Here is a 23,857-nt window from a genome sequence, read left to right as displayed (position 1 = left end):
AATTTCAATACCATCTTGGGAAATCAACTTTCACTCGGTTTGTGAATGTGTGTTTTTCTATTTGTGTTATGTTCACGTTATTTGAAAACCAGACAGAGTAGCAAGACTTAATGTTTCAAGTTGTTCCCTGATCCAAATGATGTGTGAAACGGTTTTTCGGGACCTCGTCTAAGTCATGTGAGTTAGGAGCCGAAGGAAAACGGTTGGATAGAAGAAGAATGGATTCAATTTCTTTCTTATGATGAATATGTGATGCATATAAGGCTTAAAGTGCCTTGTGTGAAGATGGGATAGTTGCTGGGGAAGCAAAACAGAAGCCCCTAGTCCTTAGCATTTTTCTTATAGATTATTTTCCCCTGCCATGTATTTTTTTAAAAATGACTTGAAGAGGAATAAATCTTCATTATAGGAAACCAGTCATGGTACTATTGATGCCCACATTAGGTGCATTTAATGTTTACCTAAGAGAGTGTGACAAACTGGATCTGGCTGAATTTCTGTGGTAAAGTATTCCTGGATGATGTGGAACATCCCTGGGAGAGAATCCCAACCCTATTTTCCTGTTCACACAAGAGGCACCGTAGACTGCAGGATGGAAAACGCACAGGAAAAGGAGTGTCGTGTGTCATTCAGCAGTGATTCCTGTGGTTAAAACCCATAACACAGGAAGGAAAGAAAATATGAGCATCAGCTTTTTTCTGTAGCATGGCAGAAATACCAAATAATTTATAAAGTGAGAGAGGTCAATTGCTGAGAATTCCCCAGTAGTATCCTACACATAGGAAATGCCAATCATTTTCTAATCATTCTAATGAAGCAAGTCCTTACATTTTGTTTCTTCCTAGCAATAAGCCTAAGGGTAGGACTTCAAAAAAGGAAAAGGAAGCCACATGGCACAATTCTCAGCTAACCTGAAGGTCTACACTGTAGAAATCCATTAACCTTTCCCTTTTCCTATCATTGGTTTATAGTTTCCTGATATCAACATCTGTACAATATTCTGAGAATTGTGACTGACAGTGACCATTTTACAAATTAGTTGTATTTTCATTATTTATTGACCTTCCATGTTTTCCTATGCTTGGAATTCAAGGCTTTTCCATCCAGAAGCTAGTTCAGAGAACAGCAAACCATTTACTATCAACTAAATGGCAGAGAAACTTGGGATGGAAACTAATAAATCTCTATTTTGCTTTGAGGATGCATTGCACCACTGAGTTATTTGCAAGAAATAGGTTTATAATTTGATAGAAACTTTCGTGCCTCGTTTCTGAAACACCAATTCCCTTGGCTATCAAATTCCAATCATCATATGTAGGAATCAGAACTAATGTTACTTGTAGGGAAAATATAATTCAATGATATACACAGACAATCCTCCTTTAGCAACTACATTTGGAACTGGCAATTAGGTTATTAAGTGAAACTGCACTTTAGTTTTCAGCTGTATGCTGTAATTGTGAATGGTCACTAAATGAGGACTATTTGTAAATAGATCACAATGATGGATCTCAACTAGTTGCTAAATTGAAATTGCAACATTTCTTATCATTGGCTCTGCTGATTAGGACTATTATAACCACATCTGAAGTGCCCTTAGACCAGGGGTAGGCAACCTTGGCTCATTTATGACTCGTGGACCTCAACTCCCAGAATTCCTGAGCCAGCCATGCTGGCTCAGGAATTCTGGGAGTTGAAGTCCACGAGTCATAAAAGAGCCAAGGTTGCCTACCCCTGCCTTAGACTAAGATATAGGATGATTATGGCTGAAGCAAATATATACTTGAATATAGCAAGCAGACTGAGAACCCATTTCTCACTTGTACATTCTTGTACATGTCCCTGGAGACTTTTTTTTTGGCTGTTCTCTTCTAATACTTTGTACCTTTTTAGTGTTTTCTTCATTTATATTATTAAAACCATATTTTCCCTTGGCTAAACTAAATAATATGAGGGTTATCGTAATGGTTTTGGCAGTCTCCAGAAGCGTGGAGACTCCAAAATTATATTGCACCAACAATGCACGTGAGTTGTGCTGAATGTTTTCATGTAGGTTATGGGAGATTTGGGTTAGATGGGATGTGAAATAGACAAATGCTTTGCTTTCTAAGCTTGATCGTAAAGAATTAAACACACTCCTCAAGCTCTATTTTTCTTGCAGAGTTTTTAGAGCAATGTAAAAGGTATGTTTTTTAAAGGCACATGGGGCAACTATAAAAAGTAAAGCATGGTTTACCATGTGTGCACGGGAATCTCCATATGGGGGCTCGGTATTAGTAAATTATTTGCTTTAATTGCACTCTAGTCCTAACTCCATGGCTCTATGTTGTCCATATTATGGTCCTAACATTTTACTCACAGAGGGATATACATGATATGACTGGACGGATCACAGTATAACCTGGCAGATGCAATGATTACATGAGATAACTAGCAGGTCAGGAAAAATTTCCTTTGGAAAAAATAAAAACAATTTCTATCATTAATTCAGGCATTATTACTCTCTTGCCCTATTTGACTGTAGTGTTGATAATGTATAAGTCCTGATTTCAATTTATTACTCATGTAAGCAATTTTTCTATTGCCTACTGCCTCAGAGTTCCATAAAACCAACTAAAATGTACCTACCTTAATGTTTTGAAGAAACAAATGTTTCTTCACATGAAATAGAGCACTAATGTAGTCCAGCCTAAGAAGAAAAATGCCCACTGTGAAAAGGAAGCAGTGAATGATAAGCGCCATGCTAACCCATCTGCTTCATCCTTTGACACCAAGGCTAGTAACTTTAATTGCTAGTCATGGACATTGTACAAATGCCAGATCTGTTGATATCCAGCACACATGAGGAAATTCCTGCTCTGCCCTTTGGGGCTTTCCCAGCTAGACAGCACATTGCAGGTGGCCCAATAATTAGCTACTAAGAAATCTTCTGGATTACAACAGTAAGATTCTTATTATCTGATGTTTCCATCTTGCCACCTACTTGAAAATAGACACTTTTATCATATTTGAAAGTATTTGGCTGCAAGAATATTTGGACTCAACCAATGTAATTTTGTTTCCTGATTCAGGACATCAACCTACAGCACACTTGTTCTGTCCATTAAAACATTCTGGACCTGTTTTCTTCCTAGTCTTGAAAAAGAAATTAGCAATTGATATCCAATTTTTCAATTCTAAAATCAGGAAAGCAAAAAAAAAGCATTATTCAGTATCTGAATATATGTTTCCTATATGAACGGATAAATATCTAGACCAGTGATGGCGAACCTTTTAGTGACCGAGTGTCCAGAAACTGGCCCCGCCCTGTCCTGCCACCCTGCTCCACCCCCCCATCCTGCCCACTCCACCCCTGCAGGGCCACTCACTGCCTCCACGGCCTGCCGCAGATCGATTGCCCAGGCAGCCCAGCAGCGCCATGACACCCACACCCTCTGCCCGCATCCTGCAGCATCAACTGTGCGCAATGGGGTGCAAGGGCGGAGTCTTGTCCCCGCTGCCTGGCTGCCATGTCCTTGGCTGCACTGCTTCATGCGGGCCGTGCTCCGGGGAAACTCTCCTCTGGGGATGCTGCTGGGGAGGAGGGGGCCGTGGGGGGAGGCGGGGCTGGGGCGACGGCGCAGAGAGGGCTCTGAGTGCTGCCTGTGGCACGCATGCCATAGGTTCGTCACCACTGATCTAGACATTATCCAAACTGAAATAATCTTCAGAGCTTGTCTTCTATTCTTGCTGCCTAAATAGACAATTTGTCCACAGAGAACTATGAAAAAATGGAGAGCAACTTTGTTCTTTCTAAGTGAGATCTTTCCAACATAAATTCATTTAGTGATCGAAGTTACAACATCACTGAAAAAGATGACTTATGATCATTTTTTACACTTATGACTGTTGCAGCATTGCCCATGATCATATGATCAAAATTCAGATGCTTGGCGAGTGATTCATATTTATGATGGGTGCAGCATCCCGGAGTTATTGATCACCTTTTGCAGCCTTCTCACAAACAAAGTCAATGGGGAAGCCAGATTCACTTAACAACCACGTTACTGGCTTAACAACTTCAGTGATTCATTTAATAGCTATGGCAAGAAAGGTTGTAAAATGGGGCAAAATTCACTTAACAAATGTCTCACCGATGTAAATTTTGGGCTCAATTGTGGTCATAAGTTGAGGACTACCTGGAGTTTATGCTTTTCTGATTGTACATGTTTATAGCAAACTGATTTTTAAAAAATCTTATTTATGGAGTCAGTGCTAGCTTTATAAAAGTCTTGTTTTTTTCCAACTGGTTCCCACACTATCTGTTCCAAAAAAGCTGCTACAAATTATATTCCCAAAATAAACAGTGACATAAAAAGTAGAATCACATGGAGGGTCCATTTAATTTACAAATATTTTCACAACCAGAGAGATGCCCCAAGGGAATCCATGATATGAGAAGGCTCCCATCACTTAAAGAGTAGATGGCCTCAGAATGTAGATCTCTGTTGTGAATAACCACTAAAGATCCTGTTAAAGATCTTTAAGGAGTGAGTCTTATTTTTTCCAGAGCCTCCCAACTTAGTAGTATTCACTTCTTTCTGTTATCTAGTGGTGCCATAGGTTGAGGGTTTGTTTTCTTTCTTTTCTTTTCTTTTCTTTTCTTTTCTTTTCTTTTCTTTTCTTTTCTTTTCTTTTCTTTTCTTTTCTTTTTTTCTTTTTTTGTATACTGTGAAGAGGTTGTGGGCAGGCTGAAAAAAGGCATGGAAAGCAGAGTAGACACAATCAATCAACAGACAAAGGGTGTTGACAGCTTATCTTGTCGGTGGCAACTCAGCCCAGGTAGTGAGAGAGCTGAGAAAAAGCTTTTCAAATCATTCAAAGGGATTCTGCCTTAGTGAGATCAGTATAAATGAGGGTGGGAAATTCCTTTTTAAAGTTTCCTAGATCTGTGTTCATTCCAAGACTAGCATTAAAGATACCTTTCTGAAATACACTTCCAGGATCGTGCCAGCAGTGTGGAGCTTGGCAAGAACGTACTGCCAGCTGTTGCCAGATGGCAAGTTTAACTTCCAGTCCTGCAAAGAAACAGGAAGAGGGAGGAATCTGTAATTTCTTCATATCACTGATCAGGTCACCCTGAGCACTTTTACATAACTTTTTCCTGGCAGTCCCGAGTCTCTAAACAGAACTATGGAGTTGCAAAATGTTGCCATTCAACAATGAAACATTGTGTTTCCTTAAAACGCAGATGAGCCATACATGTCAATGGGCTTAAGTTTTAACTATGACTGTTTCATTGTCTGTATCTCTCCTGTTCTGGCCTAGCACCAAATAAAGTACATTTGAATGTTTTTGATTACCATTAATATTTAAAAACACAAACTCTCTTTTTTATTTTCTTAATTAAAAATTATCCAAGGTTTTAGCCTTCTGTTGTTGAGCAATCAGATACAATCAAGATTCCTAAAATTATTGTACTGTAAGTTAAGGCTGCTCAAATCTTTGAAGGTGGCCTTTGATCTGAGGAAGCTTCAGACAGAAGACTCTACCAAAGTAGATTTGCAACTGGACACAGAGATCCATTCTGATGCAGCAAAACAAATTAAGCGGCTGTGAAGCAGTTTTCAGCCTTGTGAATGTTTTTGCAAATTAACCAACTTTTTTTTTTTTTTGCTTTTCTGGGGTTGTTACAGGCAATATTCAATGCTGCAATTTTACTACCATACATGGTAAATGTTGAGGAGGGGTTGAATGGCATGATGGTCTCTCTGATACTGATTTGTGGCTGACCAATGAGATTCATCCATTCGTTGAATTCTCTACTAAGCAGAGTATTTTTGAAATGGCAAAGCTAATTTTATTTTGGACGCCATTCGCTTTCTAAGTTCTCAACCCCTTGAATGTGGCCTTAACTTTGCTTTTCCTTGCGGTGGTGGAATGTCACACTTTGCTGTGGATCTTGCCAAGCCAGAAGAGAAGTTTAACAACTCAGCAATCTGAGCATTGACTCAAGGCCCAGCATGTATTCTGGGTCAAACCTTCCTTTTAAACTCTGTGATTGGAGCAGGTTTAAGTGTGCCCAGAGATGCATTACTTTATTTTTAAGAAGGGGGAATCGAGATTCTGAATGATAGTTTTTCTGTGCCAGTTTCCCTTCTCTGTGATTTGCCTGTTTCTGTGGCATTGTATGTTATGGCAGCAGCTGGCTATAACTCTGCTGTGTAATTAACATGCCATATTGTTAGCAAGCCACTATGAGCATTTCTTCAAGACCTCAGAAGAGGCTGGGCTTTATCAGGAGGCTCTGCCCAGTCTGATAACCCTCTGAAGTTGGTGATAAGGGGCTTTTCCCAGGAGGAGCCAGATGTGCCATTCCTTCTGTCATAAAACTCAGTGGAAGCAGGTCTACACAACTGCACAAACCTAAGCCAGTCAGTCTTCTTCAACGTCATGCGAAGTAAAACATTTTTTTGTTGTTTTGTGTATTACTTCTATTTTTCCCCCTTAACAATGCTTAACATGTATTTTTTATCTCTGGTAAGGGAAAAACCATCCTGAACCATTGCATCTTAAGTGTAAGACAGGAAAGAAAGAAAGAAAGAAAGAAAGAAAGAAAGAAAGAAAGAAAGAAAGAAAGAAAGAAAGAAAGAAAGAAAGAAAGAAAGAAAGAAAAGAAAGAAAGAAAGAAAGAAAGAAAGAAAGAAAGAAAGAAAGAAAGAAAGAAAGAAAGAAAGAAAGAAAGATGTCTGTCACTTGAGAAAGTATAAAAGAATCTAGAGATTTGAAAGAGAAATTCTAGACCAAGGTTTTTCATTTTTTTTTCAGGCTGCAGAACCTGTTTGTTAAAAAAGAATAGTTCCTGGAACTCCTGACCAAGAGAGGTGGAGCTTCTGACAAACCCAGCTTGCGAAAGCTGGTGACTTAGCAAGTTCGAGGGGAAGAGCAGGATTGGATGGCTGAGTTCAAGGTCTCCCCCCCCCCTTATCCCTGCCCCTTAATTCTGTGGAACACAGATGACAAGACACACACACACACACACACACACAAAAAGAATGCTCTAAAATTTCTGGACTTGGCAGCTTTCTAATATGTTGGGTTCAAAACTCTCGGAATTCTTAGTCAATATTGTGGGAAATTCTCTTACAGTTTTTCAAATGCAAAACGGCACATCAATCCGAGAACTGTAGTCTCAACACATTTGTTGGCTATTTGAAGAGTGTTCTAGTTAGAGAGCTATAAATGCCTTCTGAATCAACATCCTCTATTTTCAGAATGGGCTATCAGGAGAGGGGAGGGGAGGGCAAGGCCTGTTTATTGTTTCCCAGCAACTGGGGGGTCTGCCCTTTTAATTAATTGTGAGTGTACAGGGAGTGCAGAATTATTAGGCAAGTTGTATTTTTGAGGATTAATTTTATTATTGAACAACAACCATGTTCTCAATGAACCCAAAAAACTCATTAATATCAAAGCTGAATATTTTTGGAAGTAGTTTTTAGTTTGTTTTTAGTTATAGCTATTTTAGGGGGATATCTGTGTGTGCAGGTGACTATTACTGTGCATAATTATTAGGCAACTTAACAAAAAACAAATATATACCCATTTCAATTATTTATTTTTACCAGTGAAACCAATATAACATCTCAACATTCACAAATATACATTTCTGACATTCAAAAACATAACAAAAACAAATCAGTGACCAATATAGCCACCTTTCTTTGCAAGGACACTCAAAAGTCTGCCATCCATGGATTCTGTCAGTGTTTTGATCTGTTCGCCATCAACATTGCGTGCAGCAGCAACCACAGCCTCCCAGACACTGTTCAGAGAGGTGTACTGTTTTCCCTCCTTGTAAATCTCACATTTGATGATGGACCACAGGTTCTCAATGGGGTTCAGATCAGGTGAACAAGGAGGCCATGTCATTAGATTTCCTTCTTTTATACCCTTTCTTGCCAGCCACGCTGTGGAGTACTTGGACGCATGTGATGGAGCATTGTCCTGCATGAAAATCATGTTTTTCTTGAAGGATGCAGACTTCTTCCTGTACCACTGCTTGAAGAAGGTGTCTTCCAGAAACTGGCAGTAGGACTGGGAGTTGAGCTTGACTCCATCCTCAACCCGAAAAGGCCCCACAAGCTCATCTTTGATGATACCAGCCCAAACCAGTACTCCACCTCCACCTTGCTGGCGTCTGAGTCGGACTGGAGCTCTCTGCCCTTTACCAATCCAGCCACGGGCCCATCCATCTGGCCCATCAAGACTCACTCTCATTTCATCAGTCCATAAAACCTTAGAAAAATCAGTCTTGAGATATTTCTTGGCCCAGTCTTGACGTTTCAGCTTGTGTGTCTTGTTCAGTGGTGGTCGTCTTTCAGCCTTTCTTACCTTGGCCATGTCTCTGAGTATTGCACACCTTGTGCTTTTGGGCACTCCAGTGATGTTGCAGCTCTGAAATATGGCCAAACTGGTGGCAAGTGGCATCTTGGCAGCTGCACGCTTGACTTTTCTCAGTTCATGGGCAGTTATTTTGCGCCTTGGTTTCTCCACACGCTTCTTGCGACCCTGTTGACTATTTTGAATGAAACGCTTGATTGTTCGATGATCACGCTTCAGAAGCTTTGCAATTTTAAGAGTGCTGCATCCCTCTGCAAGATATCTCACTATTTTTGACTTTTCTGAGCCTGTCAAGTCCTTCTTTTGACCCATTTTGCCAAAGGAAAGGAAGTTGCCTAATAATTATGCACACCTGATACAGGGTGTTGATGTCATTAGACCACACCCCTTCTCATTACAGAGATGCACATCACCTAATATGCTTAATTGGTAGTAGGCTTTCGAGCCTATACAGCTTGGAGTAAGACAACATGCATAAAGAGGATGATGTGGTCAAAATACTCATTTGCCTAATAATTCTGCACTCCCTGTAGTCTAGCCAACTCCAAGAGCCTTTGAGTGGGCTATCAGATTTAAGTTAGAGAAAACTAGATGGCAGCCATAAGCCAGAATATTCTATATCTAGTGGCTGCTTGGATTTTTGCAAATTGAATCTAGTAGCCAATGTGAAATTGTAAATCCCTGGATTTAATTTGACTTGGGGTCTCTTGATAAGGGTATATGTTTTGTTTCAAGTGCAGGAATAAGCAGGGATGTAATTTCATTCTTCAGGCCAATCATTATCCGAAATCCCCCCCATTGCTGTTGTCCTAATCTCCTTTAGTACTATACTTTTCTGTCAATTAAGTGGGGCTGGGAGGAGCTGGGTCAGGCCATTTTTAGAAGTTGCTCTGGACCCACAGAATGTCTTCTCCTGCAGAAACCCAATTGCTAAGGGTTAAGATTCGGAAATTGATTAGGACTAACATTTCAGTGGAAGGCAAGGACACCGATATGTCATTCATTAAGGTGTTTTCAAGCTGGAGTTGATATTCCTTCAGATGGATGGAGGAAAAGGAGAACTCCACATCCAACTTAGAAAGAAAGGAAACAAAGGGAGTTCCATCCTGGTTTTGAATGCAGGGAAATGCTAAAGTACAAAACATATTCTCTCTAGAAAGACTAATCACAGCACTCCTATGCAAGAGAAATCCCCTCTCCATTGTGCAGTTCTGTTTTTAAAAATATGTGGAGGTGTGGAATTGGAGTTCAGCAAAAATGGAATGACCCTGTAACTTTCATATAAACACATACCGTATATGCACACCGATGCAAATTCATAAACCAATATAAAAACTAACACAAACTAATGTAAAATAAGAAAAAGAAAAAAAGGGAAAGAAATCAAAGAGAAGTGAAAGGAGAGAGAGAAAAGAAAAAAAATGGAAAACGAAGAAAAAAGATACTGATTATTTTTAAAGTTTCTGATTATTTTTGCAGTAGTTATATATACTTTTATAAGTTTACCTCTGACTCTATAGTTATAACATAGCTCTCTTCTTTCTATAATCTATTCTGTTTAATCATCAAAACTATAAATCATAAGTTCATTGTCTCTGTTTAATGGGATTTCCAGTCAGCAATAAATGTAGATATTTTCTCTGATCAAAAAAGTCAATTTAGCCATCTCAGCAAGTTCCATCATTTTTAACAATCATTCTTCTATTGTGTTTAGTGCCGAATCTTTCCATCTCTGCACATAAAATAATCTCGCTGCAGTTATCATATACAAAAACAAGGTCCATGACTTTTTCCTAACTATTTGTCTACCAGTCCCAAAGGAAAAATCTATGATCTCAGTATATATTCATGTATAGTTGCATATTTTCCCTTTTTTATCACTATATTACAACCAAAATTTTTACTCAACTTTATCATACAATCTTTCACATGTTCTTCTCCTCTTTCAAATTTCAAGAACAATTTATACTTTTTAGCAATTACATATTCATCACTTCTATACAATTCTATTTGAAACTCAGAAAGTTCAAATCCATAAATTATTTTGTATAGTTTAAATCTTTCTAATAATTATAAATAAGAGAATGGTTGATAGTTACATTTCTCCACCACTGGTTTTTCTCTTGATTTTATTTTACGTTCCCCTTGACAAAATTCTAATATCTCACAACAAGTTAGCCATTTGTGTTTGTTTATTATTTCTCATCTGTGAAATGCTTCTTGTGCTGAGACCCTTCGGGGTATTTTCAGGCACAACATGGCTTCGTATTTCTTCCATATTCTCAATATGGCATGTCTAACATAATAGGTTTTTTTTTAAAATCCACACTGACCTTGACTTGTTATATCACAAATATTTATGCCACTCAAATCTTAGGTTGTGTCTTTCTAATTCCAAAAGCCTTCTGTTTCTCTACAGCACCCAAACCAAACTCCAAACTGCAAAATGCAGTTTCAAATCAGGTAAACCCAGATTCCCTTCCCTTCCCTTCCCTTCCCTTCCCTTCCCTTCCCTTCCTCCTTGAGCTGAGAGGGACCTTTGCATCTTGCAACACTTTCTATTTAACCATGGAAATTAAATAAATGTAAAAACTTAACAGATTTTTTCCCGCTGCACAAATTTAGATGTATCCTTCTGAAACTGTTTAAGGTGCTTTTTCACGAGGCAACTGGACTTTCTTTTTTCTCTTTGAAGATGTTTCGCTTCTCATCCAAGAAGCTTCTTCAGCTCTGACGGGATGGTGGGGAATGGAAAGATTTATATTCCTCGCAGACGGCTGGTCATTTGCATTCTTTTAGTGAGTTGTTGAGGCCACCTGGAGACTTAATCTGTGTCATCAGGGTCACCTGAGTAGTGCAAATGGGTGTGGAGCCTTCTTGGAACTGCTGAAAGGACTGTTGTAGACTGGAGATAGATCTGGAGATAGACTGGGGTATCCCTCCCCCTCTGTTGAAAGAGGGCTGTTCAGTTTTGACATAGATGTCCTCTCTGTCCAAAATGTGAACTTTGCTGTCTTCAAAAGAGTGGCCTTTGTTTTTTAAACGTAGATAGACTGCTGAATCTTGTCCTGATGGGTTTGTTCTCCTATGTTGTGCCATAGGAAGTGGTTTATGAAGTGGTTGTTTTGTTTCCCAATGTACAGATCTGCACATGGCTCACTGCACTGCACTGGATATATCACTTTGCTCAATTTGTATCCGGGTGTTTTACCCTTGGGGTGGACAAGCTTCTGCCTTAGTGTATTGTTGGGTTTGAAGTATGCACATACGTTGGGTTGGCTGAAGATCCTCCTGAGCTTTTCCGATATTCCTGTAACATATGGAATGACAACATTGCTTCATTTATGGTTTTCCCCTTTGTTTGTTATGTTTAAATGGTGCATTTAAACAGGGATTATCTAAAATAAAAACAGTCTAGGTAAGACATTCATTTTTATCCCAGAAGTTGTCCCCAACAATGGCAATTTTATCCCATCTTAACATATATTTTAAATTCATTCTATATCTTAACATAATTATTTTGAAATAATATCCATTTCATATTTGTCATGATACCCAAATAATCTTCTGTTTAGTAACATTAAAACCTCATAATGCACAAAATGTTTTTAATTTGCCCATTAATATTTCCATACCATTCCCTTTAAAAGAATTTCCAGAACTATTATCAGTTCATTTGCAAAAGCCCTTAAATTAAAAGTTTTTTTTAAACCTTTTACTTCCACAAGAGGAAACAGAGGCCATCCCTATTTTTTATTTTTATCTCACATTGTTTTGTTAAATCTCTTAACAATTATTTTTGCTTTCTCTGAAGTGCAGATTGGTCTTATCTTCCATTTTATGTTCTCTCCAAAATTCATAACTTCCATAATCTTAAACAAGAATGCCCCGTTCAGATTATCAAAGGCCTTTTCTATTTCTAGGAAGATAAGTGATATTTGTTTTTATTATGTTGTTCCAAGTATTCCAAAATGTCCAATACATTTCTGATATTGTTCCTTAAACTTTTTTTTGAGGTAAAAATCCACAATGTACCTATATATTTTTGCAGAAATATTTTCAATTTATCAGTCAGGATTGTTGTGAACAACTTGTAGTTATTGTTCAATAATGATAATTGGTCTATAATGTCTTGTTAAAGTCGTATCTTGTCCTTCTTTGGATATTAATGTTATATTGACCTCTTTCCAACCATCCCTCCTCCCTGTAGGGTAAAGTTAATCATGTTTTTTAAAGGTTGTAAAAGTTCATCCTTAAAATATTTATAATGAGATCCTGATAGTCCATGTGGTCCAGGAAACTTTCCTAGTTTAATCTTTTTTATAGCTTCAGAAACTTCCCTTATTATTTTAGGTCCATTCGTAATCTGTCTTTGTTCTATAATCTTTAGTAAATTTTGTTTCTTTAGATATTCATATATTTTCTCTAGGGAGATTTCACTTCCTTTATACAAACTAGAATAATATTGATGAAATGATTTTATATAGCCTCACTGTCCCTTAATATAATATTTCCCTCATGTAATTTCAATACCATTTTCTCCCCATAATTTATATATTGGTTGCTTCCTTGGTATATCTGCAAACTCATTTTTCTTTATTTTGCACAATCCATTTTTATTTCTATTTCTCTTATTGTTAATATAGATAATTGCCATTGTTGAACTTAATTTTCTGGAAAAAAGTTATCTTCTCCAAATAATTCTTTAATTCTTCTTTTCTCTTTATTTCATCCAAAATAGGTTATGATTCCTTTTGACTGTTTTTTTTTAAGTTCACTACTAAGGTCTCTAATAAAAGCATTACTTGCATCCCAGTCCATTCATAAATCGATGCCCTTAGCTGAATTATTTTCAATAATTCTTTTAGCTTCTTTTTACAATATTTCATTATTGCTTCTTTATATACCGGTAGCAACATTTCTTGAGTCTTCATCTAAAAGAATTAGATTTTCTTCCATAAATCAAACCCATACGATTATGATCTAAAAATGTATTTGGTAATATCTTTATTTTAGAAATCTCAGTGGCCAAATCCTTTGAAATCCAAATCATGTTTATTATTGAAAAAGATCTGTGTCTTTAAGAAATGTGAGTAAGCTCTTGAATTGCCATTTTTCTGTTTTCATATATCAAACAACCCTAAATTGTCCATCAAGTTAAAAAAAATATGATGGTGATTTGCTGAGTACCGTAATTCCATTTTCCCCCCAGAGGTTCTATCCATTTGTGGGGAAATCATTCCATTACAATTCCTCAATCAACCACCAATTTTCATAGGAAAAAACTATAAAACACTTGATACATTGCTTATAAAGCAATTTGAGACATAAATTCCCAGGATTAAAGTCTAGCCCCATCTAAATTAACTTCCACCTGCAAATCTACCATTAGTCAATTCAAACTCTAGTTCTAGTTGGAGATTTCTATGCAAAACGATTCCTTTCCAGAAATAAATTCATCCAAATTTTTATGAATTAAATATTTTAATGTATTTTTGTTAACATTAACATAACATGTATACAAATTATATCATCTTTTAATTTTTTTTCAAATAATGATTTTTTTCTCCTGTCTTTTGAGGAGCATTTGTTCCATTTATATTCTGAATTAAGTATTTATCATCCATCATCAAGCCAAAAGTTTAGAAAAAAAAATCTATGTGTCACAGCGATCATTATCATTTCTTTCAATTTCTTATTGCACCTGTTGGAGTTTTTCTGTAGTTTCCTCTGATACCTCCACTTGGAACTCTTCCAATTCCAGTTTATATTTTTCTAAAAATCCCCTCTTTAAATAAAATCCAGTCAAGACCTCAGCTGTTTTGAAGTAAAAAGTCACACCTTCCAATTTGTTCCATTTGAATGCTTAACTTTTTCTGCTTTAACATCTCGGTCAAAAAAGCCCCTCTCTTACACAAAAAGTTCAACAAGAATTTTTTTTAAGAACATCATATCTTTATTCTCAATCTTCAATCTTGTATTAAAATACTGCTGTAACACCTCATATCTTGTCTTCTTCCTGACAAAGTAACACTAAAATATACCTTGTAACGTTTCTTGTTCTTACAAATCTGGGATTTATTTTATGTATTTTATCAATTTTTGACTCAGTGTCTTTCTCTTCTCAATCCAGAAAATTTGTCAAGGCTCTAATAATCTTTTGTTTTAATATCTTCATCAGAATTCTCTGGGATTACTCTAAATCTCAAGCAAAATTTCTTCTCTCTGGGTGTCAGTACAACTAGTTTATCTAGTTCTCTTTCTACATTACTGTAACTTCTGCCTTAGTCTCTAAAATTTCCACTTTGTCATTAACATTTATACCTCTCCAGACAATTGTTTAACAGAGGTTTCCATCATCTTAACTTCTTTAAACTTTATGAGTCTTTTTATCCATTCTTTTCTCAAAAGATGTCAATTTGTTATCAAATAAGTTAGTTTAGAATCAAGTGATTCTGCTAATTTATTTCCCAATTCCTCAAGCATTTGCTGGAACAAATCTGCTATAATTACTTTCTCTATAGGTTGCTGTAGCAAATCTCTATTCCCCACCATTCTTGCCACTGTTTTGGTTGCCATTGTAATACTTTAATTCAAAAAGGAAAGTGTATCAAACAAAAAAGAGAGAAAAGGCCAGATTTCTTCTATCTCCCCCATTTTTAAAAATGTTTTTTTTCTTTGAATAATTTAATTTCTAATGGCACTCCATAGTTCCAATCAACATCAAAGGCCATATCCCCATCTCCATAGCTACCATCCCATTAAGTCTGACTCAAATTACCTTTACCTTTTATTTTGCAAAATCCACTAATTGTCTGCACTCTTCAATAGTAAACAGAGGATATCACCATGAAAGTCTGGTTAATTTGTCTAATTTGATCCCAATTTATTTAAAAATACTTTCACTAGAAATAAACTTTTAACATAAGTGTTCCCTTTATCCATTTTAAACTTTTTTGGATCATGTTCTTGTTAACCTTTTTGCCAAAAATTTTAAGTCCTTGAAACACCTTCCTTTCTTTATACCTTTGTAATTTTAAAAAAATTATAAATTGCTGCAGATGACTTTGACTCAGTCACTCTCTCGACCCAACTCACTTTGGCTGTTGTTGTAGTGAAAATAGAAGGAGGAAGGAGTATTAGGTATGTTCACTGTCTTGAACTATTTATAAAAATAGTGAAATAGTGAAAGTGAGATTAAAATTAAAGTGGAGTCTTATCCTATCACTTAGACCAGGGGTCTTCAAACTTGGCCCTTTTATGACTTGTGGACTTCAACTCCCAGAATTCCTCAGCCAGCATGCCTGACGTAGACAATTTCTATTTAACTATAAATTAATTACATCCAAAAGTGATTAAGAAATTGGGCAAGTGAACTTTGTGTCTATATAATACACTATGAACTTCATTGAATTCCCTCAACTCCCAGCCGCTCAGCTCAAGATCCAGCTCCAAAACCCTCATTTCCTGCATTCTGCTCAGGAGGAGCAACTGTCCAGAAAGCAAATGCACATCCTCACTATCTCTCCTTTGTCTGGAAAGACTTGTATTGCCTGATCTGTGCCAAGACAGCCAGTTTGGTCTAGTAGTTAAGGCCCCCTTGCTGGAAATTGGGAGACCATGAGTTTAAATCCTACTTAGGCCTGAAAGCCAGTTGGGTGACTTTGGGCCAGTCATAACAACTCAACTCACGGGATTGTTGTTGTGCAGAAAACAGGAGGAGGAAGGTGTGTTGGATATGTTTGCTGCCTTGTGTTATTTGTTAAAATAATAAAGATGGGATATAAATAAATACATAAATCAATAAAATCTGTTTGCCAATCTCTGCCCTATACTGTCCCTCTTTCTTTGGGGACATCCAGTTCGCATGATCCTCACCGGAAGTTCTTGGGAATACCCTCTCACTTTTTTTAAGTTTGCCAGTCTGCCTAACACAGTTCCTTTCTCAGTCAAGGCACAAATAAACAGGGTCAAATTATCCTATTTCAGACACATTATGCAAAGACCTAGCTCTCTGGAGAAGATTCTAATTCAATTTTCAGTGCAGTGTTGGAAGACCTGAAAGATCAAGTTAGGGATAGATTACCATGGGGAAAAAAATCTATGTTATTGCTAAGGGAAAAAACAACCACTTGATCACATATAATAAATTATTTCCCATCTTGCATTGGGATTAAAATACTACAAATGAATAACAATACATTTGTAAAAAGGTTGTTGTGTCAAGGGACAGTAAAGGCTTAAAATCTTCTTTCTAGCATGGTCTTACTCTGAAGCCCTCACACTAAGCTTATATAACAAAATGGCTGCTGCATAGGACGTTCCTGCTTTTGTTCACAGCCATGTTTTATTCTGCCTCTCTACTTTGCTTTTAGAGGCCTCTTGGATACATATCACTATTCTATGAGAATTGTTGCTAAGAGGATAGATTCAGGGCCACACAGCAAGCACAAAATAGACAGGTTTAAAGCAGCAATGGCAGGGGGCAGGGGGATGCTTCTAATGATATCTATTTCTAAGGAGTCCTTGGAGCTCTCTGGTCTTGATGGTTTTCTTGCAGACATTTCATTACCAAACTGGCTAACATCATCAGTGCACTGATAATGTTACCTAGTTTGGGCAATGAAATGTCTGCAAGAAGCTCAGAGAGCACCAAGGACCCCTCATTTCAACCCTGAGCTACAAATATTCTCCTTTATCGGTACATCTATTTTTCTTGGGATATCTGGGATGACAATGATATTAGCATTGATATTGTTAGCAAAGTGCTTCTTGAGTTATCAGGAACCTACACAGGCAAAAGCGTACTGAGAATAGTAAGAGTCACACAGTAACCACACAGATACACTGAGTTGTGATAAACAGAAAAATACTTTACTATTAGGTGTAAAAACAAAAACACAATCCGAATAAACAGTCCAGGTCATACACGAATAACAACAGATAAGCAACAGCAACAGTCCAGGGAGTATCCAAAATACAATGTCTTCTTACTGGTCTGAAGGTCAAGTACACAGTTCCTAAGGTTTAACACAGTAGTAAGCCCAAAAGCAAAAACAATGAGAGTAAAGAGAGAGAAGCCACGTTCCTAGCTCCCTCTTATGGCCGTTGGAAAAACTTACACGCCCATTGGCCAATTAGCACCTTAAGGTTATAACATCGTGGTTTATATATTTCCAACCCAACCAGTTAGGCTATAACCATATGCCTAACATTCTCCCCTTTTGGGTAGGATAATATATAACTTCTTATAATCTTAGGCCAATTTTTTCACAACTAGCCTTGTGTTTAACAGCACTTTGAACCTTAGTGAAATGGTCTGCAATATTCATATCAGTTGAACAATATTCTAGTTGTATTAGTTTGTCCTTGACACATTGTCTGACATTTAAGTAACGAAGATCTGTATGTTTGGATCTTGGATTTGATTTAAGTAGGTAACAAAACCCATGCTTAGGACAAAATATGATCCCCCTAAACTAGGCTTCATGGGGTCGATAAGATCTGCAAATACAACTTCCAAAGGGACAGTGGTCTTGAAACTGTTTAATGGTTAAAACAACTAATGCTAACTCTATATGTGAGAACAAGAAGCCGCATGATGACTGCATATATTTGCTTCATCGACGGTTAGGGCATGTGAACTTTACCGCACTACGTAGGACTATTGAATTAGTGAAAGGAATAAGTCTGAAGCCGTGTAAGAGATACCTGAATTGCAATGCATGTAATCAGGAAAAGAACAAACATGATCATTTTTCATCTCTTTATGTTATTGTGTTTAGATCTGGGAGGAGAGAGGGCTCAACCACTTGACATTTTATGAGACACTTGTCTGTTTTGGAAGACTTCATTGTTATGCAATTGAGGATACACACTCTTTGGGAGAAAGTGCTCAGGTTTGGGAACTGTTCACTCTGATTCACTCCCTTAAACTTACAGATAATAAGTTTACGTCTTTCTATCTCTCCTACTTCATGGCAAAGTGGCTATGCAGCTAAGTTAACTTATGAACAAATGGTACAATATTCTCTCCTATGTTTCATACTCAAGCTTAATAAAACAACTTTTATTTTCCCCCTAGTGATTTTAAATGACAGCATTATTGGGATACTAGTGAGTCATTCTCAAGATTGAATAATTAGCATATGTATCTCCATTTACTACTTCATTCAAGAGTAAAAGGATCAATATCTTGACGTAGTTGGCAACATTCTCCAATCAAAGATTATATTCAAGCTTGATGACTGGTGCAATACCTAGATTTCTAATAATCCACTTCTGTAGTATGGCTTTTTTATTTTGAAGGAAAATGAAGCTTCTAGCCCAGAGATTTTGAGTAATCATATAAGTCCGGTGTTACCCTTGGCTGCAGGGATTCTGAGCTGCAAATGAAGCCTCCTCTACACCCGTGAGGAGGATTCCTTTTAAATAGATCTGCCTTTCCATTATTGGTGGTCCTCACTTACTGACTGTGCCAGCAACTTCATTGCTAAGTGACGTAGTTGTAATGTGAATTGTGATTTGAATGTGTTGAGTTACAATTTCTGCTCTGGTTATTTAAGCAAATCACCACAGTTTGTTAAGTGTGATGTCACATGACCAAGACTTGCAACTTCCTGCCAGCTTCTCCATTGACTTTGCTTGTTGGAAGCCTCCTGTGAAGGTCGTAAATGATGACTATGTGACCATGGGAAGCTGTGACCACCATAAATGCACCCTGGTTGCCAAATGCTCGAATTGTGATCATGTGAACTATGGGGATGCTGTAATGGGTGCACCTTCAAGGCTCAGCAATAAATCTAAAAATTTGTAACTTCAAATGTTTGCTGTGAATGAATGGTTGATAAGTGAGGACAACCTGTAATTATATTAGAACACCTTTATATGGTGAGGTTCAGTCTGTTTGCAGTTATAGCTGCAGAATTCTGGCAAAGCACAAACAGCTGTAGGCAGTTCTGCACTTTCCTTATAATCAACAACTCTGTAAACTCTTTTATGAAAGTCCTACATATGTCTGAACATTAGTTTTAGAGCACAAATACATTCACACATAATTTGATTCAGGTTGGTCATGTATGACTTGCTACATATAAACCAACACCCTGCCTGGAAACCAGATCAGACAGTCCAGCATCCGTGTCTTTTTTGTGTACCTTCTACTTGCTGCTCTTTTTAGGACTTCCACTGAAATGCTGTTTTCACCACCCGATTTGAAAAACTTCAGGGAAAGCAAGTGTGTATGAATATCTTGGAAGTTAGATCATCTTTATAAATCCCTAACATAGATATTAGTATCTCTCTGAGAGAAAAAAGCTATGCTTATTTGCTCAAGGTAAATGACTTTCTTAGCATACGTGATTAGTTATGTATACTTTGCTTTGAGAATGTTGGAAATGGATTTTCAGTCACATTAGTCTTTTCTGGGGAGGGAGCACAATGGTCCAGTGGTTAAAGATGCTGAGCTTGTCAGCTGGAGAGCTGACATCCCGGGTTTGATATCTGTGCACCACATAACAGGGTGAGCTTCCATTCCTGCCCCATCTCCTGCCCATCTAGCAGTTTGAAAGCATGCAAATGCAAGTAGGTTAATAGGCATCACTTTGGTGGGAAGGTAACAGTGATCCATGCACCTTTGGTGTTTAGTCATGCTGGCCCTATGACCATGGCAAATGTCTTCAGACAAGGCTGGCTTTCACAGCCAGGAAAACGGAGGTGACAACTGAGGCGTAGACAATCGCGGGATTCAAATAGGTGAACAACCGGTTCTCTGTGTGGATGCCACTTCTGGAATTCCATTCTGGGCCTGAGCAACAAAAAATTGGCTACCAGTTCTGCTGAAGTGGTGCAAACTGGCTGAATCCTACCACTGGCCCTAGGGTGATACAACTGGACAGGGTGATTGGAGGGCTCTGCTTTCTTAATCAAATCAGCTAGACAAGAAGAAAGACTAAGTTATTTTTTTCTTCTATTTTGGACGTTAGGCTCTTTTAAGAAAAAACAAAACGTTCTTCACAGTTACACTTTATTAAGATTGTCAAGCAAGGGATTTTGGCTATCATGTACATACAGAAATACTCACATCATACAAGCTGCTTTTGCACATGGAAAAGGGGAAGTACATTGGCATGCACTTATAAAGATGATTCATAGAAAACTAAGCTCTCCTTGTTTGCATTTCTGGATTCCTACCCGCTTGCAAATGTTCAAATGAAATACTCTGAAAGCTTTGCAATAAATAATGTTCTGACCAGCATTCCATTCCTCCTCTAACAACAAATACCATTCATCTTGGCAGGGATTGGGGAATATATATATTTTTTCAATGGGCACTGAAATAATAAAAATCAGTAGGATGTGGAAGGATATGCATGGTGGGTTTTACCATTAGCAACCACATCTGTGGTTTCAGATAACTATCACAACGCCCCATGCAAACAGTGTCACAATGGGAGAATTACTGTCAGTTGCCTATACAATATCTACTAATAGGTTTACTTGTGAAACCAACAATTAATCACGTATAGTTTTAAACAGCAGATCCACTGTTGAATGAGGCTTCTTTAGAGTTAGACGTGATGCATAGAGTTACACGTGATGCCTTACATCAGCCACATAGCAATGCACGATTCTTCACATTTAATTTTTATTCTCAGTTTTCCTTTGGGGGAATGTAAATGGTCCACACCTCTGTGTTAGACAGGCCTGTACTTTGGCTTCAGCAGCATTTCCTGAAACAGTTTGTAAAATTATAGTACACTGCCAACTGAATCATTTGGCTGCTCTTTGAACAAGAATTCTCAAGTTTGCAAGCTGACCTGATTTTCATAGAACATCTAGTTTGTTAGTGAAATATTTCTTACACAGGAGACATGCAAGACATAGCTGTTTGGTAATGCTTATGCAAAACCAGGTAACCCGTTTCTCTAGTGGACATTCCAGCAGTACTTCAAGTCAGGAAGACCTCATCTCTGTAGAGTCCCAATATGCTGTTTAGTCATACTTCTTCCAAAGAACTGTTCCAATATTTTATGTTACTGTCAGCCTGCCTTCAAAATAACTTAACTGCATACATTGCCTTTAGAATCAAGTAAATAATAAAAGGAAAACTTAGGAAGGGAAAGTTGTTTTACAGAAAACTATTTCAAAATAATCCTTTGTTTCTTATATCTGCTCTACAGCTCAAATCTATTGTGAAGACTCTGTAGCTCACTATGATAATCTTTGGCCTTTTATCTCTTGGATAATAAATTAATAAAATACCATAAACAGTATGGTTTAAAATAGTTCTTGACATGCTTTTTTCCTTTTACCAACTTAATGCTGCTGCATTTTTCTTTTTATTTTCCTCTTTTTTGATCTGGTTGGTCTCTTTCCTCTTTTTTATGGTGGTCTGATTAAAAGATGGCACCTATATTCAAAGGAATCACTTTTGGTACTGCTTAATAATAGAAATATATAGCCATTTCAACATTGTTAAGGCTAAGGGCACAAAAGATGGTAAAAGTTAGGGTCTAAACATGGATGGGAAAGGCAGTTACTCAGTGGTGTAATTCATTCTTTTAATACGGCTGCTCAAGAATCTCTGACTAATGGAGTGGGCAACTATTCTGCATGAAGATAAGTGTGCTTGGGATGTAGGATTAGAATTGGAGTATCGGGTATGTTGGATTAGGTGTCTTAACTGAGTTTTTATTGGTAGTATTGAGTTGGTTTAGCATTGTGCAGACACTGAGTAGTAATTTGCGGGACACTTTCTTCTTCTGTTTCATCGTTCCTATGACATTCCTTGAAATTCCACCTGGGCTGAATCCATTCCGTATGTTTTGAATTGATCACATTGATCATTCCTCTCCTTTTTTGTCTTCCTTCAGGTGAACGACCTTTTCCTTGTACATGGCCAGAGTGCCTTAAAAAGTTCTCTCGCTCCGATGAGCTAACAAGGCACTACCGAACCCACACTGGGGAGAAGCAGTTTCGATGCCCACTTTGTGAGAAGCGGTTCATGCGGAGCGACCATCTCACCAAGCATGCCCGTCGCCATACCGAGTTCCACCCTAGCATGATCAAGCGATCTAAAAAGACCAGCTCTGCCTCCTTTTGAAGGAAGGACTACAACAGGGGTAAGGGTGGGGAGATGGCCATCAGTGAAAAAGGCAGAATGGATCAGCACAAATATGTCCACCACTGTACAGTAAAATCCCACCCACCCACCCCCGACTTGCATTTTTAAAGCACATGTAGCTGGAAATTTAAAGATTAACATTTTTGTTCTGTCCACCCTGCTGTGCTACCAACCACAGTCTTAAACCAGTGGCTGCTGGGTGGGCGTGGGGATTGGGTGGGGGGACTGTATGGGGATGAGCAGAAATAATGCAACTTTTTATAGATTAAAGAATCAACACTGGTGTGTGGGTGCATGTGTGTGAACACAGACACACACACACACATCTGTATATAGTTATATGTGACTGGGTGATTTGACCTGTGACACCACAGTAGTGATTCCAAGCTCTTTGTGATTGCTGTGTCATGGAGATGTTTTGTTGACTAATGTAATGCTGCTTGTATTTTAAAACAAAAAAAAATCCAGTTTAGTGAAACCACTTTCCAACTCACTTAAGTATTTTTCAAGTAAAGCAAAACAAAAACATCGTAGCACATGATAGATGGAATTTCACGTTTCTTTCTCAGTGGTCCACCCTGTTCAAGACTGTTAAGGGAAAAAAAAAATCATCATTCACAGTACCAGATCGGTGGAAGGAAATTGTACTTTTTACCAGGTTATCCTTTTTGAGCTGCTCTTTTTTCCCCCAGTTGGAAACATGCACAGAAACCAATTATGAAACCAAAAGGAAAACAAGAAATCAGCTGGCATCACACACAAGAGGCTATTCTTTGCCATGTAGAAAAGAAACAATGCAACCTAAATCGTGCAAAGAAATGTGGCAGAAATATGAGACTATTTTTTTTTCTCCTTTAGCTGTTTCCTAGACTTTCATCTGAAAAGCAACCATATACTGTACTGTACTATATGAATACCACTACCAGTGCTTTATTCTGCTGGGTTTTGTTGGAATGAATGCATAACAGCAGCTACCATCTTGATAAGCTACCACTTTTATAAAAGTTTTTTTTCCCCCTCTTACGACTCTTTCTCTTTTTTCTCAATGGTGCATTTTCTTCACCTCTCGCCAGAATTCTGTCTCAGCTAACAGAACTATGTGCATTTGGAGTTGGTAGAGAACCTTTTCTTGTTTTATTTTCTCCAACAGAACATTCTCTATGTGGATGAAGGCAACTAACACTAATTTTTTTAAACTACTTTTTAACAGTCTTCTTTTTCATAAATTGCAGCTGTTGTACAGAGTCTGGGGAATAACAACCAAACTAACTGCAAGTAGGAATTCAGACTCAGATGCAGGAGGCGTGTCAAAATACTTTTCATGACACGGCCTCACCACTACGTACCTTGCAA

At 37.7% G+C, this 23,857-nt stretch overlaps 1 protein-coding gene across 1 annotated transcript in view; it reads left to right on the top strand.

Moving 5' to 3' along the window:
- KLF9 (KLF transcription factor 9) overlaps window positions 1–23,857 on the top strand; it is a 26,125-nt gene extending 2,268 nt beyond the window's left edge. Inside the window, exon 2 of the mRNA XM_083353790.1 lies at window positions 22,254–23,857. Within this exon, the coding sequence (XP_083209916.1) occupies window positions 22,254–22,483 (230 nt within the window). The 3' untranslated portion in view covers window positions 22,484–23,857. The remainder of the gene's footprint in view (window positions 1–22,253) is intronic.

The sequence above is a fragment of the Vipera ursinii genome, assembly GCF_947247035.1.
Source record: "Vipera ursinii genome assembly, chromosome: 2".
In the NCBI taxonomy this organism is placed as follows: Eukaryota; Metazoa; Chordata; class Lepidosauria; order Squamata; family Viperidae; genus Vipera; species Vipera ursinii.
The sequence above is the reverse complement of the archived record's forward strand: the minus strand, read 5'-3'. Positions and strand labels throughout refer to the sequence as shown.